The following is a 26,922-nucleotide window of genomic DNA, read 5'->3' as shown; positions in this document are numbered from 1 at the left end:
GCGATCTTAGGGCTGCTCCCGAGTGATTCCTCCCAACCAAGCTGGGCCAAAAAGCATTGCTGGCTCTTGGAAGATACCAAAACTGTCCAAGTGAGTCAGCTACCACAGAGAAAGCTCTCCTTTTGCAAGGTCTGGGGCGGGCGGGCTGCCGGTGGGATGGGCTCGCAAACTCATCTACACCCACTCCTGCAAAGCAGACTCAATGCCGTTTCAGCCTGCGGGATGGGGAGCTCTGGGAGCACGTCTGCTGACACGGCTAAGCGGACCGCACGCTTAGAATCCACATGCGCCTGCGCGTCTGCGCTGATTGTCCTTCTGTTCTCTCCGTATTTTAGCTTGGATCACTTTGTAACCCACAGCCTGTCTTGTGGAATAAATGATACGAGCAAATTAAAAAGGCACAGTGTGCACCGAGGGGACTCGTCGGGCAGTCGCTGTGATGGTCCAGGGCCACTCAGCTCCAGCCTGAGTCACCTGCAAGGAAAACCACTTCTTGCCGTCAGGGATTCAGTGATAGGGATGGGATCTCTTTAAAACCAAAACTGACAAATATTATCTGGCTTGTACTTCTGGGCAGGGAAGAAGTCATATTTTTCACAGCAAAAAAAAAAAAAAGGGAAGAAGAAGGAGGAGGAGAAGGGGACGTTTTCAATATCAAACGGTGGCCATCAAAGTTTTCACTGACATTTAATAAGTGACTTTTTATTTTCAAAATTAGAGTTCAATAGAGTGGTCCAGAAATCACTTTTATTATACTCAAGGGCCAGGATGCCTCTACCTCAGGAATCTCAGTTCTGGTGGAGAGAAGTGGTTCGGGAGGCATCTCAGGAGACACACCAGTCGGAGCAGAGTTCCCAAAGGCCAAGGTGGCCTGACGGTCACCTCGTGCTGCCAAGCACCGAGCAGCCAAAGCCTGGAAGCAGGGCGGGGGTAGGAAGCCGCCAAGCAGCACCCTAGCGCTCTAGGCTCTGCACCCCTGTGCTGTGTCCTGAGAGGAGGCTGCCTTCCCGCTACTTCCCCAGGGTAACAGGGCCCTAGTGTGGTCTGGTCTCTCACCCGCCTAGGGTTCAGCAGAGGACTTCCATTGAAAATAATGGAAATTCACACTGGTGCACTTTTGATCCTTAAAAGGCAAGTCTCTTTTGATCCTTGAAGATATTCTCTCAAGCCAGGACGGGTAGGGTGGGGAGGAGAGATGTTTAAAAAGGAGGATGATCCATTTCATCGAGCCAAGAGGCTGGGCTCGTTGGGAAGTCAGGATAGCCTACACTGCTTCCTGTGGAGATGTCAGAGGTGGGTCCCCCAGCCATGGCTCTCAGCGTCTGGCTCACTCCCTGCCCTGCATGCCCAATGATGCCCAAATTACTGTCCACCGTGTAATCCAGCCCATTGAGCAAAGGAGCGTGGGATGGCAGGGACGATATGGAGGAGGGAGACTGGGGGATTCCATAGGGGCTCCCATCCCTCAAGTCCTGATAGGATTGTCCTGTCCCGTCCATGGAGAAGCTCCCATTCATTAACTGTCCGCCTGAAACGTCCCCCACGTTGCCATAAATCCTATTGGTGTGGCCAAGTTCTGAGAGAATTTGATCCTCTGTGGACAAAAGAACGGAGATTTATTGTCAGCGGCCAGGACTCCAGTGGTCCCTGTTCTTCACAACCTAGGAATACCCATGACCGAGAAAGACACCCAAGGATGGCAGACGCCTCACTGCCATGCATGAGTCAGACGCCAACACTCAACCTGGCAGCCAGAGACTGACCCGAATTGAGGGGAAACACAGAAGAAACACCTGCAGAGCCTGAAGGCAGATCCCAGAAGGCTGGACAAATGTCTGCTGAGTTTGTTGGTCCCATGTGGCTCACGGACTAAGATGGCTACACTAAAGAATATGAATGCCTGAGGTTTGTGGGTCATACATTATCAGCCTCACAAACGGAAACTACGTGCTGACAAGATTTAATCTGAAAGCTTTCAGGCTGAGAAAAGTGCTTGGTTTCCGTTGGTTGGGAAAGAAGCAGGCCCATGTGGTAAGGGTAGCTGAGGGCCACTCTTAGGCATGTATACAAAATCCTTCTGGTCTACCTGGAAAAGTGGTTCAATGTCAAAGGACTCAGTTTCTCTATCAAATAAGCTCTTCGCTGGGGACAAAGTATTGACTTGATTAAGGCAAATGGACCTTCTTGTTTCTTGAAGAATTTCATTAAGGGTTTCTAATGCATCCTGTGCTACCCAGAAGAATTCATCTCTCCAACAGAGGCGAGTGGTTTTAGTCTTAAGAAATAAAGAGTTCTGTAATTACCCAGAGAGACCCATGACGTGTCAACCTGGGGTCCCACCTGCACCCAACAGAAAAGAGCTACAAAGCAAGATGTAATGATCCTGCATGTTCCAGGTGTTGATTTTGGCAGCTCAGATCAGATTAAGTGGCTTTCCTAACTCCACCAACAGGACTGGAAGGTGAGCATAGGCTCTTGAACCCTTCCCAGGCCCCACAGGACAGATCTCCCAAGTGAGCGACAGTCCTCTGAGGGCATCATGCTCTGGCTGGCAGCAGGTTCCATCCTCTGCCCCACGAACTTCCTTCTCTATTCCCACCCTGGCCTGTGCATCAGCTCCCATCAAGCCTCCCCAGACTAGACTTCAACACCCATTCCTTCTGACAACCTGCCCTAAGCCTGCCCCCCACCACTCCACCCTGAAAATGAAAAGGGGGAAGGAGATCTCATGCTCTTTAAAGGAGGCAGAATGATGAAGGCTCAGCTCCACTGGAAAATGGCCATTATTTGGCCTTTCGCCGACACCTGTCATTCCATACGACCCTCTGTGGGCGGAGGGGGGCGGGGAGGGGGGGCACGCTCCCTGTGGGGACAGTCATGACTTCCAAGTGTAAAACTGTGCTGAATTTCACCCAAACACATCCACAGTCAGTTGTGTTCATCGAACCCCACAACAACACTGAGATGGGCGAGGATGTAGCTATTCCCCATTTACAGATGTGGAAACTGAGGCTCAAGAAAAGTGAATCGATCTGAGAGAGCCCCAACCGGCAACCAGATTTCTGAGGCCCCCCACCCACCCACTCACTACTCTTTCTATCCACCCACAACAGAGGACCTTCCATAGCTGAGGACTCAGTAACTGAGAATAGTTATGGCTATTTGCAAACAACCTCGGGATCCCAAACATGCAGTGGTTCGCCATTTTGCTGGTGCACAGATTCGAATGTAGCGCATGCTGCAAAGCTTCTGTGCAGGGGACAGGATGAAGTGAGCAGTAGGAGAGGGGATTTCAGAAGTGAGGCCTGTCCCCATCCTGCATGCACTCACAGTATTGCTTTCCCAGGGCAAAGGGCCTCCTGAGCACGACCACCCCACCACCAGGAGAGGAGGAAGTGGTTACTCCAGGGGATCCTGGGAGGGAGGCCAGGGCCCCTGCAAAGGAGGGGAATGCAGGAGAGGGGCCGAGGGCAGGGGCCGAGACACACAGCTGTCTGTTCCCAGCTACATGGGCCGGTGAGAGAGCCCCAGTCAGCAGGAAAGGAGGGGAGGCCTCGGGGCCCACGGGCCTGGGGAACCCAGCTTCCACATTGCAGCAGCAGAACTCTCTTGTTTCCTACTCTTTGTCCCGTCTCAAAGGGCCACTGCCACCCCCCACCCTTCACTGCAAGTCTCCGGGAAGAGCCTGGCTTCGGGAGGCGGTTGTCAAGGCCTCAAGAAAGATCCCCCCTGCGTGTCAAGAATTACTGTGTCCCAGGGGCCTTTCCTAAGGCCTCGGCCTCGCCCCTCCAGCCCTGCTCACCTCGGAAGCTCAGCTCACTGTCACTAACCCCACAGTCCTCTGCAGAGCTCTCCTTCTCCTGCTTGCCGCCGCCCCGGCTCCGCTTGACGCTCTTATAGAACTGCCCCCAGCGATGCCGCCCCGCGTCCTTCTTCAGGCGCTTCTCCTTGGCCCTTCGGTTCTGAAACCAGACCTGCCACACAAGCAGAAGGGACGCGCTCAGGGGGTGTCCACCGCAAACCCAAGGCCCCCGGGGTCCCCAGGACAGGTGGCTGGAAACAGGCCCTGAAGCGTCGGTCGAGCTCAGGGCCGGAGCACGATGGGCCCCCTCTGCCTCCATCTCTGCCTCCATCTCCGCTTCCACAAGCTTCCCCGGGTCTCGCCCAGAGCCCAGCTCCCCACGGCGCTCCCTGAGCCTCCGTCCTGTAGAGCGAGAGGGCACAGAGCCGCACCCCGGCCCAGGCCACCCCGACGGCGGAGGAGGCCCGGGGCCTGGGGCCTCACCTGCACGACCCTCATGTCCAGGCCGGTCTCCGAGGAGAGCTGCTCCCTCACGTGCCGGGCAGGCTTGGGGGAGTTCTTGTAGGCGTTCTTTAACGTCTCCAGCTGCTTCGCTGTGATGGTGGTTCTGGGCCGCTTGGCTCCGGCCTCTGAGTCATCTGCAGTGAAGACCCCTCCTTACTGGGGTCTGCCTGCCCAAAGCCGCTGGGGCGCATGCCCTGCCTCCTCTCCTCATTGCCCACCGTGGGCAGAGCCGTGGGAAGGAATGGGAACCACCCCCACGGAGCCCACTCCTCCCCACAGGCCTTCCCGAGTGACGGAAAAGCGAGGACAACGGTCCCTCCCTCAGCTCCCCGCCCGTCCCCGTCCCCTGCCAGCCCAGCCACACGGGCTCCCACCAGACTGAAGGTGCACAGTTCCACGTGCCTCCCGGAAACGGCGAACACTCTGGCCCGACAGCCTGTGAACCAGCTGCTGGGCTGTGGAGGCCAACGAGCCCGGGTGAAGGACGTGTGCGCTGGGCTGCCCCCGACACCTCTGCCCCTCCTCCCCTCGGGAGCCTCCCGTTTCCCAGGTCGCTTGCGGTGGCCTTGCTGAGCTCAGCAGGGGTAACCAGCACGTTCACTAGCCATCTAGCAGTGTCCACCGATTACAGGTCAGAACCCACTAGTGGGTTGTCCTGTCAATTGAGTGGATCAAAAACTTTGGGGGGGAATATGGTGCGTGGGATGGGATGGGATAGATGAGGGCAAGTATGGTTTCACAGGACTTGCTTAAGTGTTCACGGTATGAATACATGTGTGCTGAGTTGAAAATGAGTTTCTCACTCGGGGTCATAGTCAAAATTTTTTGAAAACCACTGGTCTGAAGAGTGTTCAGGACAACACACGGACCGATCCACAGTCTTCCGTGGATTCTGAGCAGATAAGCCTGGCGTTCCGGTAGTCAGAGGCTGGTTTGTTCAGTCTGGTACAGAGGCGCCTGGGCGCATGCGGGAGCACACAGCCAAGAGCGGACGGTGCCTCTCCTCTCCTGGCACTAGACGCTAGACCTCTGCCCGTTCTCCGCAGGGCACCCCCGAGTCCACACACCGCCACGGCGTCCCTGGCTCTCTGGGCCTTCTGTGTTCCTTTCCCTGGGTCCTCTAAAATGTCCCTGCTACATTCCTACCTTCCTTTCCTTTCAAGAAAACCCTCTCTTAGGATCAGTAATGGCCAACATTTGCTAAGCACCTACGATGTGCCTGGTGTGATCTGAGAACTTGATGTGCAAACAATCCTCACGACAATTCTGAAAAGTGTTTCTTGCCGCTGGAAGACCTGGGTTCAACTTTCTTGCTGAGTGAGAGGGTGACGTGGGCAAGTCCCCTCCCCGCTCTGAAGCCCGGGGCACCAGCGCCTGCCCTGAGTCGGGTGGCACGCCGGCCCGAGTCTGCAAGGCAGTCATGCACACGGCGGAGGGAGGATGAAGTCCCCAGTCCTCTCTCCTTGGGCTGTTTTCTGCTCTGGCGGAGACGGAGGAAAACCTCCAAAGTTCTTTAATTCTGTCATAAGTAATCCATCCCTTCTGCCCCTATTTATAGAGACAACAACAGGACAGCATTTGATGCCAATATGAAGTAGTGCACTTTTAAAACATCTCTACAGTCTTTAGATCTAAAATTTGAAATAATGAAACCAGCAAAATAATGTACTTCATCAAGAATTGTCTAATTTTTAAATAGGCCGGCCTAGTGACTTAGCAACTGTTTTCACCGGGGCCACTGGGATCTACCCGTCATCCTGGGTTGGCGGCCCATGGGTTCAGAACTGCCGTCTACGTGCACAGGACTTTCTTCTTGCGATTATGGGGACTATCATGCTGTTATTTTAACATTCACTGTTATTATAATTTAAAATCTTTTTTATATCCTATAACAATGTCATCCAAGTATTCATTAAGTAGTGGTGGCAGTGCTCGTGCTGAAAAATGTACCCAAAAATCAATAACTTTGGTACGGAAGTTAAATGTGATAAAACGCTATGAAGAAGGCCAAGCAAGACCATGATATCCTAGGCCGTTAATTTAGGAGAGAGCATTCTGCAAGGTATTAGAGATAGTGCTGAGAAAATAAAAAGTAGCATTAAGGCAAAGTTACACTTCACCAGTTATGGATTTATGTGCTTCCAGAATACATCCCCCCCTCCTACTTTTTACATTAATTCCTATGGGAAAATTAGTCTTAAAATATGTTGGTTTTGAATTATGCAGGGTCTCCTAGCACTTGTCCCTGGCATAAAATGCAACCTCATTATATTGAAAATGCAAATATCCAGGAAGATGTAACAAATGAACAAAATCATTCACACGAAGATACAAATAGCTGATATTAGGTCCTTTGTGTAGCACAAGGGGAGGGAACTGTGAGCCTGAAAGGGGGTTTGGATCAGCAAAGAGGAATTAAAACATAAAAAGAACCAAATGTCCCAAAGCAGACCAAGTCCCCTGCTGCACTCAGGGTCACCCGGATTTCACAGGATGGAGTGGCCTCTGCACGGACAGCCAGAGGCAGTAGCAAGGCATCAGGAATACTGTGTAACCTTCGGTTACTTGAAAACCTAAAGCAGATCTCACCCCCCTGTTGACATTCCTCTTCCTCGTGGCTCTCACCCTCATTCAGCATCCCATTCCACAGGCGCCATCCTATGAAAACCTCAGGAAACAGCCCTGTGTGGCAGGTGCTATTACCCGCCCCCCCCCCCATACACAGCTGAGAAGCCAAGGCTCAACCAAGGGGGCCCCCAAGTTAGTGACTGAGCAGAGATGTCCACCAGCCTCTGATGCCAAATCCAGTGTCCTCCAGAGGTCTGGTGTGGCACAAACAATCCTTGATAAAGGTGTTGGCTTCACTGTCATTCTTGCCTCCCCAGCTAGGCTCCCCCTCCTCGTGAACCATCCCCAGCAGAGGTGGATGCCAGGCCATGAATGCTCAGGGTCTAAACAAGGCCTCTGATGAGGAGAAGCAGCCGGTGGCCTGGAGGGAGGTCACGCATTCCTGGTATCTCTGGGGAAGGGCTTCAGAGTTCCAAAGGCAGCTTGGGATCTCTGAGTCCATCTGCTTTGATGGTTTATCCCCGACAAGATGCCCTAATCTTCTCGGACATCATAACTGACTCCAAAGCAGCAACATCGGGGGGGTTTTAAGGAACCCGAATAGATGAATACATTAAGGCAAAGAGCCCAGGAACAGGCTTGCTGAGGCCCGGGAAAGAGGAGAAAGGGGACTTGAAGGCCAGTCCATCCCGAAAGGCCAGCGCTGTGGGGGTTCTGGGAGAAGAGAGTGGAAGCCTCTGACTCAGGCGCCCAGGAAAGATCTAGAAGGAGATGCATGAAATTGTTGTTGCTTTTTTTTTCCATCAAGCCCAGAGCTGTTGAGAGCTGCTTTTTGCAGTAACACCCTGAGTTGATAAAAATTCTAGTCAAAGGCAAATGACCTTGATGTTTTGTGAGTTTGTGCATCTGAGATTCCCAGGTGGAATTTGGCCAAGTGCCAAATCTGGAGCCAGGGTGAAGGGCGCAGCGCCTGGGGGCACAGCTGTGAGTGAGGAGCAGAGGTGGGGCTCCAGGGAAGGGAGAGGGAGCTTGGCCTTCCTGGGGGTCGAGGCCCTGGAAAGGCCCTGGGCTGCTCGGGAACATGGCGCTGGAGGGGAGAGCAGCTAACCCTGCGGCCTGACATCAGCATCAGCCTTGTAGAGGTCTCCACCGCTGACCCTGGACAACAGGCCTGGGGGGCTGGGGTAGGGCAGGGTGGGCGGGAAGTCCTGGGGCTGACTGGAGTCTCTCGGAGCGTGAAGACTGGCTCCTGCATCAGGGACTCTGGGAGACGCAAGGGGTCCTCACCTCACAAGGAAGGGGGAGGCCCTGCCCTCGACAAGCCCGTAGTCTGACAGGGGAAACAGAACGCAGTTAGCTAAGTATGAGCCGACGGAGGCCACACTCCTGCTCTCCCCGACGGAAGCCTTTGAGGTGTGGGGGCACCAAGGTACGTGTGCACCCCAGTACCCAAGACTGGTGAGCAACCCCCAGGGTCCACGGTGGACAGAGCCCCCTCCCAGCCCCCTCCCAGGTGAGGAGCCGCCGGTGGGAAGAGCACAAGGTCCCGGCTGTTGTTCAGCCTCCGACCAGCGTTGGGGCCGGGCCTGCTCACCACCCGACACCCAACTGAGGCTGCAGCGAAGCCAGCCCGGGCTCAGGGATGGGGGGTGACGTGAACTGTCCCACAGGCGTCTGGGGACGCTTCTCAGAGCAGGCAGGGTGTGAGCAGGGCTCCGAGGGAAGGGCTCCGAGGCAGGGCTCGGCCCAGACAGAGGTCCGCAGCAGGCGGCGTGAGGGCCGGCTCGGCTTACCGTTCTGCTTGGCCGTCTCGTAGTCCTCCTTGCACACCAGCCGCCCGTCCTCCATGAGGTAGAACTCGTCCCCCGTGGCCAGCTGCCGGTTGCAGATGATGCAGGTGAAGCAGTGCAGGTGGTAGACGAAGTCCTGCGCCTTACGCACCACCTGGGTCGGGGGGATGCCCTGCTGGCAGGCCGTGCATTTTGTGCCGAAGCGTCTGTCAGGGCAGCACGAAGGGGTTAGAGCATAGTGGGGGGGGGGCTGTCTGTCCCCCCACGTCACATCATATCAGCCCCTCTCCCACCCCACCACTCCGGGCTGTCCATGGGCATCGATGCCTGCGGCCCCCCGCCCCCTGGTCTCTGGCTAGCCGCCCCGCTTTGTGCCCCGGGCTCTTGAACCGCCAAATGAAGAGGCTGGAGCAGAGCGAGTCTCCAGTGCCTCTTCTGAGGCTGACACGCCAGGGCTCCCACCTGCCCGATCAGTACGCCCTGAGGCCCCTCTGAGCAGGCGGCTTCAGCCTCCGCACCCTGGTCTTCAGCTTTCCGCTGAGGCCTCGAGGACCAGCCCCACCGGGCAACTGCGTGTGTTCATGGGCATCCAGCGAACGCTTCTTCACGTGCTCCCACGAGAGGAGCCAGGAGACCCCACATGCCAGTGTCCACAGTGCAGTTCTGGAGAAACCTGGCTTTGGCAACAAGAGCAGGGCTCTCCCAAAGGCTTCTCTCTCCCGCCTCTCCCCTTCGCCCGGCACACCCCAAAGCCCTCCAAGCCAGCCTCCATCCCCTTCCCATGCACAGCCCCTGAGATGTGCTGGTCTGAGGTGAGCCCAGGAATCTGCATTTTCACACCCCGGCACCGTTCCGGGCAAGGAGTCTGCAGACCTCAGATGCAGACCAAAGACGCTGCTTTGGCCCTCTCCCTGGTCTACATCTTTCTGGACCAGCACTGAGGCAGGAGGAAGGTGCCTGCCACCACCCTGGGCCCAGGGTGGGAAGTGGGGAGAAGGAGACCCACTGAAAATAGAGTCTAATGGGGTCATTGAAGCCCCTTCCCCATGCCGTCCATAGACACCGAGCCACACGGATGGTCGTAGAGGTCAGAGGGGAATTAGGGGCCAGTGTAGACAGGGGTGATGAAGGGGGTGCTCCATGGCAGGTGAGCCTTGCCTGCTTCTGGAGGGAGGCGGGAGGGGTTGGAGAGGCAGGGGCAGAGTTTAAAACAGCAATCAACCTAATTATTCATGACATTTCACACAGCAGAACTTTATCTTCTTCAGGATGAAAGACTTCGCCTAATGGATCTGGGGAAGGTTTGATTTTAATGGTCCTTTTAACTAATGCTTATAGGCAGCCTGATTTCCCCTGAAAGGACAGTACATATTTCATCCACATTAATACCAAATAAATTAATTATGGTCATGGCTATCATGATGAATCCCAGATTAATGCAGAATGATGGGTCTCTTATGCAGTAATGATACCTGCTGGGGGGCACCAGGGGCCTGGAGCAGGCACGGCCAGCTGCTGTTTCGGAAGCTCCCCGCCCAGCCACACGGTGTCGCAGAGAGAGGAGTCGGGGGGCTCTAAGTCTAGAAGTGTGGCCCAGGGGACTGCTCTTCTGAGACGAGGTCTAAGAAGGGTGTTGCGGTGGGAGGGGCTGGGGCTCTGGCTCGGAAGGACCGCAGACCTGGTGTGGCGAGGAGGGTGGGGGGCGCAGAAGCAGGCCTCCAGAGCAGGTGTTCTCCAGCCCACGGCTCAGGATGGACTCTGCAAACTACCCCCGAGTCATTCAGAAGTGTGCGTCATCAGATTTTCCAAAGGGGTACGGGACCCAGAAATGGAGAGTTAGCATTTGTTGAATGAATAAATCAGCTAATAAAGAACCACGCTTTACAGAGGACGTACGTGGAGATGGCTAAATCTGAGGATGGAGAACAGAGTATACTGTCTGCTCTAGAAAGTTCTACACCTCCCAGAATGCAGGTGAAACCGGGCTTCTTCCACAGCTGCTGTCCAACCAGGTCACCCATGTTAAAGAGGAAGGCAGGCAGGCACCCAGTTCTATCCTCTGTGAGTGGGTGCGTGTGTGTGTTTGAGGGACAAAGAGGAAGGAAGCCTGTGTGTATATGTGTTACTAGAGTGTGTTTTCAAAATGCCTGCAGTTTGTAGATCCTCTCCAGGCCAGTTCACAAAGCAGGTGTTAAAAACGAAACCATGCCTTCAGCATGCTCCCTGCAAACCCTCTCCCATAAAACACCAAAAGTCCAATGTCCACATCCTTTGCTGCAGATGCTGGAGCCAAAACAGCTCCAGAGAAGAATGAGGGTTTTCCAAAAAGAAGTCTGATCTCGTCGAGGGGAAGAGGGCTGAGGGAGGCTCCGAAGCAGAGTGAGCACCCCAACCCCAGGGAAAGGACCACTCTTCTCTCCCCACAAAGAAGCAGACCATGGCTCTCAGTAACCAGAAACCCAGTTGACACCAGAGCCCCAGGCACAGGAAAGATAATGGGGGTAGAAATTTAATCTACATACCGACAGTGATTCATGTGTAAGGGGGGCAAGTGCACAAGAAAAATGAAAAATAAATGGACTTTCCCACCAGCAATTTTTAGCAATTGAAGCAATTTTCCTCACTGTGGGATTTATACTGATAGTAAGTGCAAGTTGCTCCTTACTACCTTTCTCCCCTGGAGCACAGCCAGCGGGACTCTCGATGAGGGGGCTGTGCTTACCCCCTTGACCCACAGGGCTCCCCCAGCTCGGCCCCGCCCCAAGGGGCACCCCTGCGACCCACTGGTCAGAGCCAGTGGCCCCGGAATAAGGCGCCCCTGTTGGGGACGTGCACCCTATGAAGACACTGTCCCAGGGCTTCCAGAGCTTAGACCAGCCCAAGTCACAGAGGAGACAGCCGTGCCTGGACGGCTAGATGGCTCGTTCTGTGACAGGCAGTAACGAGACGGCCATAGTTCAAATTCCCTGGTCCAACACAAGGTCAAACGGTGAACTTGGCCTCTGCACAGAGAGGCAACGTCTCAGCAACCTGACCATATCTGAAGGATGCTGGGGTGGGGCAGAGCTGGACACCAGCCAAGGAAGAGCCTCTGAGGGATTTTCCAGGTAGCACCCCCTTCTTCCTATCCCCGGGCACCTACTGTGTGCAGGGCCCAGCTCTCCTGGGGCCACTGCACTGCCTTGCTCGCCATCAGGACAGTCTCTCTGGCCAGCCCAGCCTGGCCAGGCCTCCAGGGACAGCCGGTCTCCCCAGGGAAGGCAGCTGGAGCTGATCCAAATAACAAAGAAAATGCAAGGAAGGACTTGCTCACGGCCCTCAGCACTTTCTTCCACAGACCAGCATCACTGGAAATTCTCTCATCCCTGCCCTGCATGTAGTAGGCAAGCGCCGATGGGCCACTGAGTGAGGGAAGGAGAGAATGCAGGAAGTGCTCCTTAAAACCTGGGTCTCAACAGTCACGGAGGGACCAGCGCAAAACAGAATCCCGCCACTCCCATCCAAAGCTTTTCCGAGAAAGGAGTGGAACCCGGGTTGCCCCAAGGCCACAGCTGAGGAAAACACGAAACTTTGCCTTCCAAGGATGGTGCCATCCTCATGCTCATTCCCCGGAGGTCACGTGCATGGCCAGCATAGAGGCGGATATCAGGATTCCACCCCCAGATGAGAAGCTGAGGCTCAGACTGGTGTGCGGGTGGGTGCAGCTCGCGAAGGCAACGAGCGAGAGAGACGGGCCTTGAGCTCAGGCTTCTGACCACTCAGCGGGCACATGGCGGGTGTCACCGCAAACGTCCCCTGGGAAGCCGGTCTTGGTGCCCCTACCCTGAGAAGGGAACGCGGGCAGAGGGGTCCTGTCCCCCGCAAGCATCCCCAGCTGCTCTGAGCCACAGAGCATGAGGCTCCCAGCATCACAATGCAGGGGCTGCCCTCGGAGCCTTCACCCCGGGGGGCGTCCCCCCAACACACCGACTGACCCTGCTCAGCACCTTTCCCGCTCTGTCCCCCGGGGTGGGCATGACGGGCCTGGGCCTCCGGCTGGGGAAATGCACCACACATCACAGCCGACAGCCAGGGGCTGCCCCTGACCCTGGGAAGGGGGCCAGGCCTGTGTCCTCGGTCTCACCCTTGGCTCCAGGGCTCAGCCTGAGTTCCCATCTGCCCATTTATCTGTCCACCCCTGCTGCTCTTGACAAGCCTGGTGGGACCACTCTGCAGACCGGGGACAAACTTGAGGGTGTCTGGGTCCTGCAGAAAGAGGACAACAGGCAGGCCCTGCAGTCACCACACCTTCTAGAAACAGATGCACGCAAATCCCGTACCACAGATGTTCTGGCACATCCTGATTTTAAGTTCTGTCCTATGATCCCAGGTTCCACATTCGGGGCACTGAAATACTACTAATGGAAGCAGTTCCCAGTTACCAAGCACCTACCGTGTGTCCCTGTGTGTACATTCTTGTGCTTGATCCACAGACCACAGCCTTCTCCCCCCTTGTGGTGGGCATGGCCAGCCCAGCTCCTCCCCCTCACCCCTGGTGAATTCAGCTCCTGTCCTTCCTGCCATAACGCTTGCTGACTTCACTATGTGCACAACAGTCCTTCCTGCCCCTGCTCCCTCTATTCTTTGACCTCTTCCTCTGACGGTCAGGGCCTCTACCCTTCCCCGGCCCCTCACTTCCATGGTCCCCTAGACCTTGCAGGAACCACACGGCTCCCGGGGCACTTCCGGGTGCAACCCTGTCTGGCCACCACCTCCACCTCCTGTCCGTCCAGCTCGCTCCCCGTAGCGCCGACTCCCACAGCTCTGCCCAGGCAAGACCCCCTAATCCTTTCACTGCCCTCAGGTCCTCACTCCCCTCCCGGCCTGGCTTCCTCCTCACCCAGCAAGGTCCCAGTGGTCCATCTCACTGATCCTTCCCCTGCACCCTCACCTCCCTGCCCTGCCCTCCACCCTCTGCTGCCTCCACCAGCACCTGACTTACCACCTCACCCACTGGGCTCAGTTTAAATTTGTGACCCGTGACTCAGGAGGGCCTAAGGAGCACAGTATGCCTCCCTGGTCCATTCACGCTCCTGTGCTCCCAGACACCTCCTCCCTCCAGCCCCGCATCTGCAGGCCCAGCCCGTGGCTTCCTACTTCCCAGAGAAGACCTGCCATGTGCCCACACTATCCTGTCCAGCTACCTGTCCGCCCTGCCTTCCCTCCGCTTCCTACCGCAGGGCTATCTGTGCTCCCATTTGAGGCCGACCGCCCACCCAGGCACGGAGTCCATGTCTTCTTGCCCCGTAAGATCAGTCCTCCAGCAACTGTTCCTTTCACCCCCACATGACTAATTTTCCCTCTTGACTCGATCCTCCCTAGCAGTATATGAGCATACTCTTGTTTCTGCCACTTCAAAAAAACCCTCGACCCCACATCTCCCTCCATCTACCACCCACTTCTCTACTCCCTTTAGAGGAAAACTGAAAAGAAGGGTCTACACGCAGCGTCTCTAACGCCCCTATTCCCCCTCTTCTCTTGAATCCACTCTGATGGTTAATGTTATGCGTCAACTTGACCGGGCCACAGGATGCCCAGATACTTGGTCAAACATTATTCTGAATGTGTCTGTGAGGGTGTTTTTGGATGAGATTAACATATGAATCAGTAGGTTGAGGAAAGCACATTGCTCTCCCCATTGTGGGTGGGCCTCATCCAATCAGTTGAAGGCTTGAATAGACCAGAAAGACTGACTCTCCCAAGAGTAAGAGGAAAGTCCTCCTGCCTGACTTCTTTGAGATGCCACATTGCCCTTTTCTTGCCTTTAGACTTGAACTGAAACATCAGCTCTTCTTAGCTCTCTAGCCTGCTGGCTTTTGGACTGGAATTTACATTATCAGCTTTCCTGGGCCTTCAGCTTGCTGACTGCAGATCTCGGGGCTTCTCAGCCTCCAAAATCACAGGAGCCAATCCTTATAATAAATCTCTTTGTATTACACACATACCCCATTGGTTCTGTTTCTCTGGAGAACCCTGACGAATACACACTCCAAATCAGGGTGCCACCCACTAATCAACCCAAACCATCCTCACCAAGGTCACCCATGACCCCAGCGTTGCTGACCCAGTGGTCAGGTCTCTTCTTCCCTGACCTTCCGGTGGCATTGGCCCTCTCCCTCCTCCTTAGAACACGGCGCTCACTGGACTCACACAGCTCTCCTGGTCCTGCCCCTCCCCTCTGGCAGCCTCTCGCCCAGACCTCTCGCCTAACTCCAGACTGGTCTATCCCACTCTCTCCTCAGCCTCTCCACTTGGATGTCCACAACCAAACTCCCGATCCTCCCCCAGAACCTGCCCCCCATCAGAGAATGGGGATTTCATCCTTCTAGGGACTAAGGCTAAAAGCCTTGGACACCTGCACCCAGTCTGTCAGCACACCCTGTTGGTACTACCCCAAATTCTGACCATCGGCACCGCTGCCTCCCTAGTTCAGGCCACCGTCACGCCCCGCCCACAACTCACGGCACTCCTGGCTTCAGCACTTCCCCCACACAGCAGCCACAGTGCTCCCACCTCACTCTCCTGCTCGACACCTTCCAGGCTCCCCCTGGCTCAGGGTAAAAGCCCAAATCCCTTTCCTGGTCCACAAGACCCTCCAAGACGATCTAGCCTCATCTCCTACCACTCTGCCCACTCACTCGCTCAGCCACCCTCGCTCCTCGACTTGGAATGCTCTCTCGACAGATACCTGCGTGGCTCATGTCTGCATTTTCTGCAGGTCGCCCCTCACACGTCGCCTTCTCCAGGGGCATTCCTTGACTAGCCCTGCCCCTCCGATCCAGCACTTCCTGCCATGTCTCCAACGGATGCACCGCATAGTTCTTGTATCCTGTATCTCTCCATCTCCAGAAGGCAAGCTCCATGCCATCAGGCCCTGTATCTGTTTTGTTCACCCCTGAGTCTAGCACCCACAGTCCCCCATTTGTAGATGAGGAAACAAGTTCAGAGACAGTAGATAATGTACCAGAGACCACACAGCCATGAACGGTGAAGCCGGGATTGGAACCCAATGCTCTTCCTTATGTGGCCGTCGGGAGGCAGTCGGGGAGGGGCTAGCCCAGGCCCCTGCCAACCACTGGGGGGGTAGGGGGGCTGCCACACCACAGTGCCCTGTCCCGAGGAAACAAAATACTGCATAACTTAATTTTATGCTTTAATTGCTTGGTGGTGATTTACGGCAAGCTGTATATTTTTTTCCTAGCTGACACTTCCCTCCATGTATTTCTTTTATCTATCACCACACTTGACAGGTAAGTTGCTGATATTTACTGTTACTGTATGTACCAATATTTCCAACATATATCACCAGCCCAGCCATGTCACGGGCACATAAAGTTCTGCCCAAGAATGGTCAGCCTTCTCCAGACATAGACAGGGACCATATTTGGAGAAGTCCTGACACCAGAAAGTGTCAGAGCCTTGGGGTGTGGAGACACAGCCCCCCACAACACACACTTACACGGACACCTCCCAGACCCCCTGGAATGGCCCCACGGTGCTCTGCCTTTTATTGGGGGGGGGGCGGCTAACAATGCTTTTCTTCTTAATGAACATTCAACATTATTCTGAGATGAATGCTACTGGAAAAGCTTTAGAATCAGTGACCTAGTCCAATCCCCTCATTTAACACAGAACAAAACTGAGGCCCAGGGAGGGGTAGTGACTTGTCCAAGATCACACAGCTCGGTTAGTGGTAGAAAAGGGGCGAGAGCCTGACTCCCCCTTTCCCTCAGCCACGTTTCCCCTCCTTCCCTGCTGGGGGTAGATTTGCTTCCCAAGAGGCAGTGGGACATTGGATCCGGATCCGACCCTCCTCTATGAGTCCAGCCCACCTCCCTTAATCTGGGCAAACATGCATCGGGCACATAGTCTGCAGGCAATTTCCTGTGAGCTGTGTCATGTAAACCACACAACGGCCCTCACAGGTAGCTAGGCCATTCCCTTTGCCCAGATGGGGACCCTCCAGCCACCTAATCCGCTGACTCCAGGCTAATCCCTCTCTGCCCAGGTGTTCGCTCACCTGTCACCAAAGTACCTGGTGCACAAGAACCACCCAGGGTATCTGCTTAAAAGCAGAAGAGCCGCCCCCGACTCCCGATTTGAAGCCCAGAGTCCACACATCAGCAAGGCCCCCAGAAGGTTCTCGTGCAACAGACATTCTCAGCACTCCTGTGGCCTCCACAGCTTGCTCGCTGATTCTTGAGTCCAGGACCTCAGTGGTGGTGTGGCAGGAGTTGTGACAGGCAGGGGCAGGGACATTCAGGGACAGAGGTCCTATAGCCAACGCCTCCCGCCGGACTGCCACCACGCTCCCGGCCCAGGACCCAACGCTGGGCAGGCGGGAATGCCGGGGGCAGATGCCCAGGAGCCAGACAGCGGCTCGCACAGGCCCTCGCGGGTGACAGGGCCAGAGAACCAGCAGGAAGGGACCGCGGCTGGCGAGGGCTGGGCAGGGCGTTTCCAGGGGCCCGCCAGGGAGAAGCTTGCTGCGGCCCAGAGGGGTGGTGACGGGCCGAGAGAGAGCACGGGCAATGGGGATAGAAGGAGAGGGCGTTTGGGAGCTGGGAGCCGTGACGAAACGCCTGGGATGGAGGTGAAGGAGAGGGAAGGTGGCTGCGCCCCAGCAATGAAGAGACGGAGAGCTACCGCTGCTGGCTAGTGCAGGTTCTCCCGGGGTGAAGAGGCAGTGTCACACGTCCCTCCCCGACGGCACCCACGTCCCTCTTTGCTTGGGGACCCGCTTCCATGGCCCAGATGCCATCCGACTCCCAGGCTGATTTGCCACCATCTGGCTCCAAACAGATTCCCCAAGGCCAGAAAGTCTCTGGGATGCAGGTCCCACAGATGTCAGGAGGCCTCCGCCCCAGGCTGGGCTCTGGGCAGGGGGGGCCAGCCCAGCTGAAGCGGGGCCTGGGGGGGCGGCGGGCGGGCGGACAGATAATCCGCGGACTCATCACGGCCTGATCTACAGCCTCGGGTCCCCGGGGAAGCTGCTCAGCTAAGTAATTGCTTCTGCCTTGATTACAGGCCCTCGCAAATGACGGCGGGCCTGGTCCCACCAGTGTGTTTGACTCTTACAAATGTCCACATGCACAGACACTATCTGGACCGTCTGATCGTTGCCTTAAAAGGTTTAATTTGCTTAGCGAGGGAATTAGACTATAAACTATTCAGAAATTATGGAAAGTCACACGTCAAAGAGACCCTCCCCCTGTGGGTTCCCTAAGCACATTTTGCTAGAGAAAGAATGCGCGCGTGTGTGCATGTGCATGTGCGTGTGCGTGCGCACACACGCGCATCCACATGCAGGTAACGGGGGAGCTAGCAGGTGTGTAGTTTCCAGAGACAGCACTGACTTGACAAGAACCTGGCCCCAAACTGGACCAGCAACTAACCCCCAGAACTGAGGTGGCCTCTCCCTGGGGCGACAGAGTACAAGCCGGCTAGAGGCAGCCACGTAAGTACAGGCTGGTCCCCCCGCTCCGCACCCTGCTCTGGGAAGGGAAGGCTGTGGCCACACAGGGAGGGATGGCATCCTGTGGGGAGAACTCCTGGGGCCCCCCCACCACCCCCACAGCGACAGGCGGACGGGTGTTCCAGTCCCCTGACCTGACATTGCCACCGGACACGGGCCATGCCTCCCACCCCCTCAGGAGCCCTGCCTCATCTGCAGCTTTTTGTAGCCTCCGCCTGCAGGAACCTCCTTCTCTCTTTCTCTCTGCCCTGCATACACCCACCATCATGACCTTAATAAAAATAGCCCCTAATAATGATGACAACCACTTCCTTCATCTGATTCAATCCTCAGTAACCCAGAAAAGTAGAGAGGTTTATTTCCAGCCCTCTTTAGAGGCAGAAAACTGAGGCTCAGGGGTCAAATGTCCCCAGGTCACACAGAGTCTGGATTCAGCCCCAGAGCCTGCTCCCCCTGGGAAGTCCGCCTCACAGGAAGGCTGAGCATGGGCCTCCGCCCATATTACCTGATCTCCTGTGGGCATCTGCCCGGCTGACGGACGGAGGTCCCAGTCACCAGAGCAATGATGGGGCCAAGGTCACTAGTGAAGACCAGGCTGGAGCCAGCGAAACCACCCTGCACCCTGGCCAAACGCAGAGCGTGCTGGAGCTGAAACAGGCTGTTCTGAACTGCGGGGATAAATCAGCATCTCCCGGGCTCCCAAGGACGCTGCTTACCTGCCCTTGGCTGACAGCCTCGCTCACTGCCTGGAGATTGACTGGCTGGGGGAGGGGCACCGTGAGGAAGGGAGCCGCCTGCCAGGCCTGGCGGGGGCGCAGCCCACACAGCTCCCCACTGACAAGAAGGTTGAAGCAGCCTTCTATCCCACTGGGTCCCCAGCAGTGACCATCGCTGCCCCCCATCGTGTAGATGAAGGCCTCAGGGCCAGGGAGACACCCCCAGAGACGCAGGAAGTTTAGCCAGGAACCCCCTGGCATGGCAGTCACTCTCAGAACACCTCCGACTCTCCCCTCCAGCCCCCCTGTGGCAGGCGAGCACACAGCCCTGGTGAGGCAAGCCTGGAATGTTCATTCGAGCACACAGCCCTGGTGAGGCAAGTCTGGAATGTTCTAGAATGCCGTGCTTTACCTAAAGGCTGCTCTCTCTTTGACCCTGTCAGCTGTGCTTGTTTTCAGATTGTAATCATTGCTGCTTTGTTTCCCAAATCTTCATGCAAATCCCCGTGGCATCTTTAGCCCCAGCACACTGAAGTGTGCCCTCCCAGCTCTGCCAGACTACCCTCCCCTGCTGACGTTAAATGTCATCTCAACAGGAAGGTCTCAGAGCTGGGGGCTGGGAGCGGGGAGGTGGGAGGCCAGGAGAAGTCAGTACAGGCCTAGCCCCGAGGGAGAGCCCTGACAGCCTGGCCCTCCAGGGCTGTAGGGCAAGTGGCCACATGTCAGGGCCAGAAACCCAGAGACACTGATCAAGCAGCCAGCATCGAGCTGGACATGGTTTACTCGCTATTTCCTTCCCGTTTCGCAACAACTCTGCGGGTTACAATGAGCGCCTTGGAACAGATAAGGCAGTGACGTTCAGAAAGACCTGGTCACTTGTTTGCTGACAAACAGCTAGTTTGAGACAGGACAGAAATTCAACCGAGCACCGTCTGGGTTCACCAAACCACGCTGCTCATAAAATAGCTCCCCTTTATGAGATGTCCCTGTGTCCAGGTCTGCTAGAGCAGGCGCCATCAACATTCTCGCTTTTTCTGAAGAGGACACTGGCGTTCAGAGATGTTAAGGAACTTGCCAAAGGGCGCCCAGCTGATGCTGACAGAGCCAGCACTTGAACCAGTTCCTGGAGCAGAGAACCTGTGCTGTTCACTGGGCTCCAGGGTAAGGGAGCTGCCAGGCTCCTCCCAGGACCCGGTCAGCGGTGAGGAGGGGGACCCAGAAGCTCTACTCCCAAACTCCTGCCCTCCCCAGGCCCTGGTATCTTGGCAAGGAGATGGGGGACCCGAGACTTGCAGGACACACAGTCCAGAAAGGTCCTGGTTAGCAAATGCAACACAAGGAGTTGTTGGCCCCTCAGCTTGTGATTCAATTGTAACTGCCTTGGAACCACGGTGTTAGTCAACTCACGGCCTCTTCTCTCAGTCTCAGAATTTCATTTCCTCTGGAGGAAGGCAGCCAAAGACCCAAGAGGCAAAACCAACGAACAACAGCAAAAATCAGCCAAGGTTACTGGGCAAGATAGAATTCACCAGCTCCAAGAGAAAAATGCAACAACCACAGAGTACAAGCTTCAAACAATACTTCTTTCTTTGTCCGCGCACACATCAACATCGCCCTCTGCTGTCAGCCACTAGGATTACTGCATCTGGTGGGCTGAAGGCTGGTGGAAGGCTGACCTCCCCCCCACCTCCAGCGGGGCACCCTTTACATTACAGTCTGGATTCAAAACACTTCCCACAGAATAAAGGATACCCCTTACAGTTGTGCAAAGCAGTGGCCCTGCCCCTTGTTATGGGCAAAGAGATTTAAAATACTGATCCTGAAACGTAACACCAGAGAGGGGATCAGTGAGGTCCATGCTCCTCACGTAGCAGAAAAGGTCAGGGGTTTTTCTTTCTTTTTTCTTTTTCTTCAAGGAGCAAAGAGAAGAGAGTCTCCCTGGCTCTGACCAGGCCTCCTCCAAATCCCACAGCTGAAAGCCTTCTGAGGTCTGATGGGGGAATTCAAGTGCACGGCACTTGCCTCTCCTCCTGCAGCCCCGTGTGGGACAAGGGAGGGACTTGGGGCTCCGGGACTGCTCTGCCCCTGCAGCCCTGCCTTGTGCTCTCTCTGCTCACGTGTCCCCCGCTGTGCCATCTGAGAGCAGGTGCCTGGTGACGTTTATTGAACAGTCATGAGGAGCAGACCACCGGCTCTGCAGCCAAGTTACAGCCTGAGCCCCACGTGGGCAGCAGTTCCCAGACCCCTGGGGGTGGAAGGTGAAGCCAATCTGACCCTGGAGGACTGACTCCCTCTGTGTGCTCCCCTAGGACTCTGACGGGCTCGACCAAACAGCCACAGTCCCAAAGAGCTCTATGGGGCCTCACTGCCTGGGGAGCCAAGTGACCTCCCTGGGGGCTTCAGAGCGGCCCAATCTTCAGGTCTGAGCAACCCTCCAGAAACAGCCGGCAGAAGCACCTCAGCTTTAAATTTCTCTTCACGCAGCCCCTCATCACAGAGAAAGGACCGGATTCAGCACTGACTCTGTGGCCGGCTCCCCTACTTCACAAAAGTTTCCAACCCTGAGGGGTGGTCATTTTATGAAGCAGAGACAAGGAGAGTGACTGTGACTAAATCATGGGCCTGGGGCGCCTGGGTGGCTCCGTTGGTTGGGGGTCCGACTCTTGACTTCAGCTCAGGCCATGGTCTCTATGTTGTAGAATTGAGCCCCCCCACGCACACACGGGGCTCTGTGGTCAGTGGGGAGTCTGCTGGAGATTCTCTCTCCCCCTCTTTTTCTGCCCCTCCCCCCTTGCACTCTACCTCTAAAATAAATAAATACATCTTTAAATAAATAAATAAGTCACGGGCCCATGCATTTCCCAGGCAGCCTGGGCGTCCACGACTCACAGAACAGCATATGAGGGACAGAAGGAACTGGTCACCAAACACGCTGTAAATTCACTATGGGATCTACTCTTCATTGTATCAAACCCAGGGACAGCCTGTGGGCAAGGCCAGGGGCACATGGCATGCCAGGGACAGAAAAATGGAAAAACGCATGCCTAATAAACCTTTCCTCGAGCCAGCAAGGAAGATCAAACAGGTGCAGGAGGAGTGAGCAAAAACAAGGCAACTCACGCTGAGTCCCGGGAGAGAGAAGGGGCAGGGTGCCCACCCACGGAAGAGCTGGACTCACAGCCATGGAAGGATGGGGAGACCTCGAGAGGACAGACATCATCCCTGCAGGACAAACTAGCCTGGGTCAGAGCCTGCCTAGGAAAGGGGGCAACTGGCTAAGGGGCGTCGGGTACCCAAGAAAGTGCTGAGGTAAGACTAGAAGGGAGCCGGGGTACAGGGAGGAAGGCTCTGATGGCACAATGCATCTGGCATATTCTGTAGGCAGAGGGTGCCCTGCTGAAGGAGCTGGGGGTCAGGGTCAGCTGTGAGGTTGGATGCTGGTCTGGTGGGGAGGCATGTGGGCTAGAGGAGGAGGGAGATTTAGTCATGAGGTTACTGCCGAGCAGTGCTCCGGAAGGATCCAAATGAGGGCCGTGGCTCCGGGAGGCTACAGAGGCAGGAGGTCAGGGCACTGGCCTGAGGGACTAATTGTCATTGTTACTTCTGGTCTTGGGCTGATGGCTCAGAGGCCTGTGCTAATCCTTCCCTAGGCTGCACCCTGGGCCCCTTCTGGGTCTAAAGGGACCCCTTTACTCACTACTTCTCCCAAACCCAGACCTACACTTGAGCTGCCACCTCCTCCCTTTCCCAAACCCGGAGCCAGCTAGTCAAGGTCCAAACCCCAGGGAGGGGCTCAAAGGATCTTCTCTGGTGACAGTGTCCTGTGACGTGATCCTAATGGGTTTGCCCGCACCCCAGCCAGTGGTCTGAGCCAGGGACATCTCAGCACCTACCCAGTTCCCAGGTGGGCAAGAAGGCCACGGCCCTGGAGCTCACTGAGGCTTCCCAACGGTATGGAGACAAACGGGAAGAGGATGGCGCACAGACCCTAGAATGCCGCTGACCCAACCCCAAGGCCAGGCCCGCCCACCTGTGTCCTCTTTCTCCTCCTCACACACACACACACACACACACACACACACACACACACGTGTGCACGTGCACATGGTCACACACACACACAGGGAGAGAGTGGTGCATTTTTGGCCAAAGTGTGATGGTGACCCTGAGTGTTGCCTTCTCAACACAAGCCATGGAGGAGAGGAGGCCCCAGTAGAAACCAAATTCATCTTTAATGTGCTTTTCAACTCATACTGGATGAAAGAAATTTGAGAATCCTCAGAAACTCAAATCCTTATTCCCTGAAGTTAAACCTTGGGAGGATTAGGGAGAAACATGCTCTGTCTCCAGGACTGGCATCTCTCCCCACCTCCCCTCCCTTTGTGCAGAACACGGAACCTCCGAAGGATGCATACCACCTCTCTGAGGCTTCCTCATCTGTGCCAAATGTTTGCAGGCTTTGATGAGCCTCCCCAGCAGTCCGGTCCCCTCAGCGCAGCCCATGGGCCACCCCCACGGGGCTCGGTGTCACTGCCGGACACTCCCCCCTCCCGTACTTGGCGTCGCTGCTGCCAGTTGGTCCATCCAAGTGAGCTAAGGCCCCAGCCTAAGGGCCTCAGGTAACAGGTTCCGGGAGAAAAGTCCCAGACTAAATGCCACAGAAAATAAATTCTAGGAAGTCCCCTCACCGTGACCAACAGGATTGTTGCTGATGGATCCAACCCCAGAATGAATTGAGGACAGTCTTCAAAGCTAACACTCAGGGGTCAGGCACTGTCCTAAGGACTTCAGGCATACTGATTCACTCAAAGCTCATAAGAACGTTATGAGGTAGGAACCATTATTACTGGGCCCACTTGATCGATAAGCAACCTTAGGCCGACAGAAGTAACCGGCCCGAGAGCACACAGCTAATAAGTGCTTCAGACCCCATTAGGGTCTGGGCTCTTCACCATCCCATGAAACTGCTTCTTCATCACGCTTTCACTGAAAGCGAGGCCACTAACAGGGCCTGGCTTGACCCGGACCAGGAGCAACTCTCTGAAGCCTCTGGGGCCCCGTAGCAGCCACGGAGACTCCTCTAGATTCGGGGTATGAACCTCCAAGCACCCGCTGTGAAAGTGGCAGCAACGAGACAGCCAAGTGCCCTGAGGCGGGATTTGTGGGACGCCTTGGTCAGCCCCCCTCCCTGCAGAAATGGGACTCTCGCCTTCTGCCACCAGCTGACCGCTCTCCCTACCGCCGGGGGAGAGGCAGAGACAGACCAGGGCGCGGGGAGGGAGGCGGCCCCCGGGGTTCGGACTTACTTGAAGAAGTCTTCCTTGCAGTAGACGCTCCCGGCCCTGGAGAAGCACCTGTCGGCTAGCTGCATCTGGCAGTCCGCACACTTGAGGCAAGAGCTGTGCCAGTGTCTGTCCAGGACCTTCAGGATGAACTTGTCCAGGATGTGCTGGTTGCAGCCGGCGCACTGAGGGATCTCTGTGGGGAGCAGAGAGAAAGGCAGGGTGAGCCTTCCACGCAGCACCGCTCACCGGGCTGGACCCTGTGTGGACGCCTTCCCATTCTTCATGACTCCTTCCCCCCGGGAGGAAAAGGACATCACCCAAACCCTTCGGCTGCCACATAGAATGGTGTGGGCTATACACCGCACAGAGGTCGCCGGTCCAGGCGGCCGGTGGGAACCAAAATCCAATCCACCCTGTTTCTCATTAGGAGGCGGGATTCTCAAGGGGCAGGAACGGTGTTCCTTTCACAGCTTTGGATCCTGACTGCCTGGCACTGCGCCTGGCACACACGAGTAGCTCCGCCGATGTTTCCCACTGAACAAATACTTGATCACATCTTCTCTAAGAAGTTCCACTTTGAAACAGTTCACCAGTTTCTCCGGTGCACTCCAAAATACCAACACAAGTAGGAAAACCAAATCTCTCAGGAATCATCCGTGTTTCTTGGTTCATATCATATGTGTTGGTGTGATACCATTCAAAAGTGTTAACATAAGGGAATTAGCCTCAAAGCACTTGGCGGGGGGTGGTGTGAACACATCTAAATCGATGTAGAAAGAAAGCTCCAGTACTAAGTCATTCGTATCTCAGACCTGTAGTTAGGCTACTGCGACCCTCACTAGGTGACATCACTAGTGACATATGGACACGTGTCAGTGTTGGGCCCACTAAACCCCAAACCCAGCCTGTTCCCGTTATGGCCTCGGCAGCTACCAACATGTGCCTGAAAGTCAGACCCACTAGATGCCTTGCTCTTTGACCCCATTCTCAGACCAAAATGCCCCATGAAAACTACCAGGAGCCACACTGAGGCAGATCCGCATGGCTCTGGATACCTGCTACCTGTCCTTGTGCATATGGCATTTTCTCCTATCTCAAAGTTCTCCAGGGCGCCTGGGTGGCTCAGTCGGTTGGGCGTCTGCCTTCAGCTCAGGTCATGATCCTGGGGTCCCCGAATAGAGCCCACATCAGGCTCCCCTCTCAGCGGGGAGTCTGCTTCTCCCTCTGCCCCTCCCCCTGCTTGTGCTCTCTCTCTCTCTCTCTCTCACACTCTCTCTCTCAAATAAAATCTTTAAAAAAATCTTTTTCTTCCTTGACAAAGAAAATGTTCACCCATTTAGTTACCAAGTTACTTACCAAACAGTTCCGATGTGCCCAGCAAAGTACTAAGCACACAACAGCAACAGGATTTCCATCAGATAATGGGGGGTGAGTAAGACACAGGGTAAGACCATGGATTCTAGAGCCAGGCTGCCTGGGTTTGAATGCTGGCTCTGCTTTTTAACCTTCAACAAATTACTTCGCCTCTCTCTGCTCCTGTTAAAACGGAGGGGGGGGGGGGCGGGGGTGATGACAATAGTACCTAGTAGGGAAAAAAAAAAAAATAGTACCTAGTAGGATTGTTGTGAAGAGTAATTGAATCAATACGGGTAGGAGTGGGCCAGTATGCAGTAGGTGCTCAATAAAGGCTTGCTATTAGTAGGAGATAACTGCAGGAACCAGCCGTTAGATGTGGTGCTGTTGTGGCTGAGGGCAGGGAAAGTTAAGAACACCCCGCCCCCCTTGCACGGACTTGATCTCACTGGGCCCTCAGGTAGAGGCTCAGAGAGCCCCCACACCACCAGGGCAGCTTCGCCAGGGCCAGGGGCATGCCTGTCTGCCTGCGGGTAGTTCTCCCTCAACTACAACTACACCCCTGCCTCTCTCACGGTCCCTCAGGACTGGCACCCCTGCAGTGGCAGGGAAGGGGAGGGGGGCAGGGGGGCCTTAGCCGTGGAGAGATCTGGAGACGCAGAGAGGAGACTCTGAGGAGTGAGGGGTGACTCACCAAGGGCTCCTGCGGTGTGACCAGGCCAGCCCGCGGGGGGAGGGGGGCAGCTCTTGTAAAGGTCATTAAGGGCAAGGCAGGGACGCCTGGGTGGCTCATGGGACGCCCGGGTGTCTCAGTCGGTTAAGCTCTACCTTTGACTCAGGTCATGATCCCAGGGTCCTGAGATGGAGCCCCGCATCGCGCTCCCTGCTCGGCCGGGAAGCCTGCTTCTCCCTCTGCCTCTGCCCGCCGCTACCCCTGCTTGTGCTCTCTCTCTCTCTCTGACAAATAAATAAAACCTTTAAAAAAAATTATAAATAAATAAATAAATCCCACTAGATAGAAATTATTTTTTTAAAGGGGGGGCAAGGGGCGCGGGGTTCTCCTGCCGGCATCTGCATTCGGAGCCCCTGCGGCTGCGGAGCCAGGGGCTGGGGGAAGGAGGTGCGGAGTAGGATCGCTCCGGCACGGTTTTCAAGGCAGGGGAGAGGAGACCGAGGCCCCCCGCGCGGGGAAGCGGCTGGCGGACGCACGGGTGCAGAGCGGCGCGCCCGTGCCCACCAGCCGCGGGGGGCGCGTCCCAGGCCGGGGGCCGCCGTCTGTCCGCGCGGGCCACCGGGGACGCGGCGACACGGCCCCGCTAGGGGCGTCTTCGTGCGGGCGGACGGCCGGAGTCCCCGGGCCGGGTACCCGGCCGGCGGACGCTCATTAACC

The 26,922-nt window shown here is 55.9% G+C and overlaps 1 protein-coding gene across 1 annotated transcript; it reads right to left on the bottom strand.

The window, feature by feature from the left end:
* On the bottom strand, positions 1–25,262 carry LHX4 (LIM homeobox 4). The gene is made up of 6 exons (XM_064595521.1): positions 25,235–25,262; positions 24,201–24,372; positions 8,668–8,870; positions 4,286–4,440; positions 3,803–3,974; positions 1–1,594 (listed from the first exon to the last, which is right to left on the bottom strand). Exons 1-6 carry the CDS (start codon positions 25,260–25,262, stop codon positions 1,200–1,202), a joined length of 1,125 nt encoding a protein of 374 aa, XP_064451591.1. The 3' UTR covers positions 1–1,199.
* Between the last annotated feature and the right edge of the window lie 1,660 nt (positions 25,263–26,922).

Source organism: Mirounga angustirostris, unplaced genomic scaffold (genome assembly GCF_029215605.1).
Source record: "Mirounga angustirostris isolate CCGP_5_RB_7025 unplaced genomic scaffold, mMirAng1.0.hap1 SCAF_6, whole genome shotgun sequence".
Lineage (NCBI taxonomy): Eukaryota > Metazoa > Chordata > Mammalia > Carnivora > Phocidae > Mirounga > Mirounga angustirostris.
This window is presented reverse-complemented; position numbering and strand designations above follow the sequence as displayed.

Bases quoted from the DNA above. Each gene is read 5' to 3' on its own strand.
- LHX4 (XM_064595521.1), bottom strand. From the start codon at position 25,262: ATGCCATATGCACAAGGACAGGTAGCAG. The intron at 8,871-24,200 runs GTAAGTCCGAAC...CTGCCCTGACAG, and splicing joins TGCAAGGAAGACTTCTTCAA to ACGCTTCGGCACAAAATGCA. The intron at 1,595-3,802 runs GTGAGCAGGGCT...TTTTGTCCACAG, and splicing joins CAGTGAGCTGAGCTTCCGAG to AGGATCAAATTCTCTCAGAA.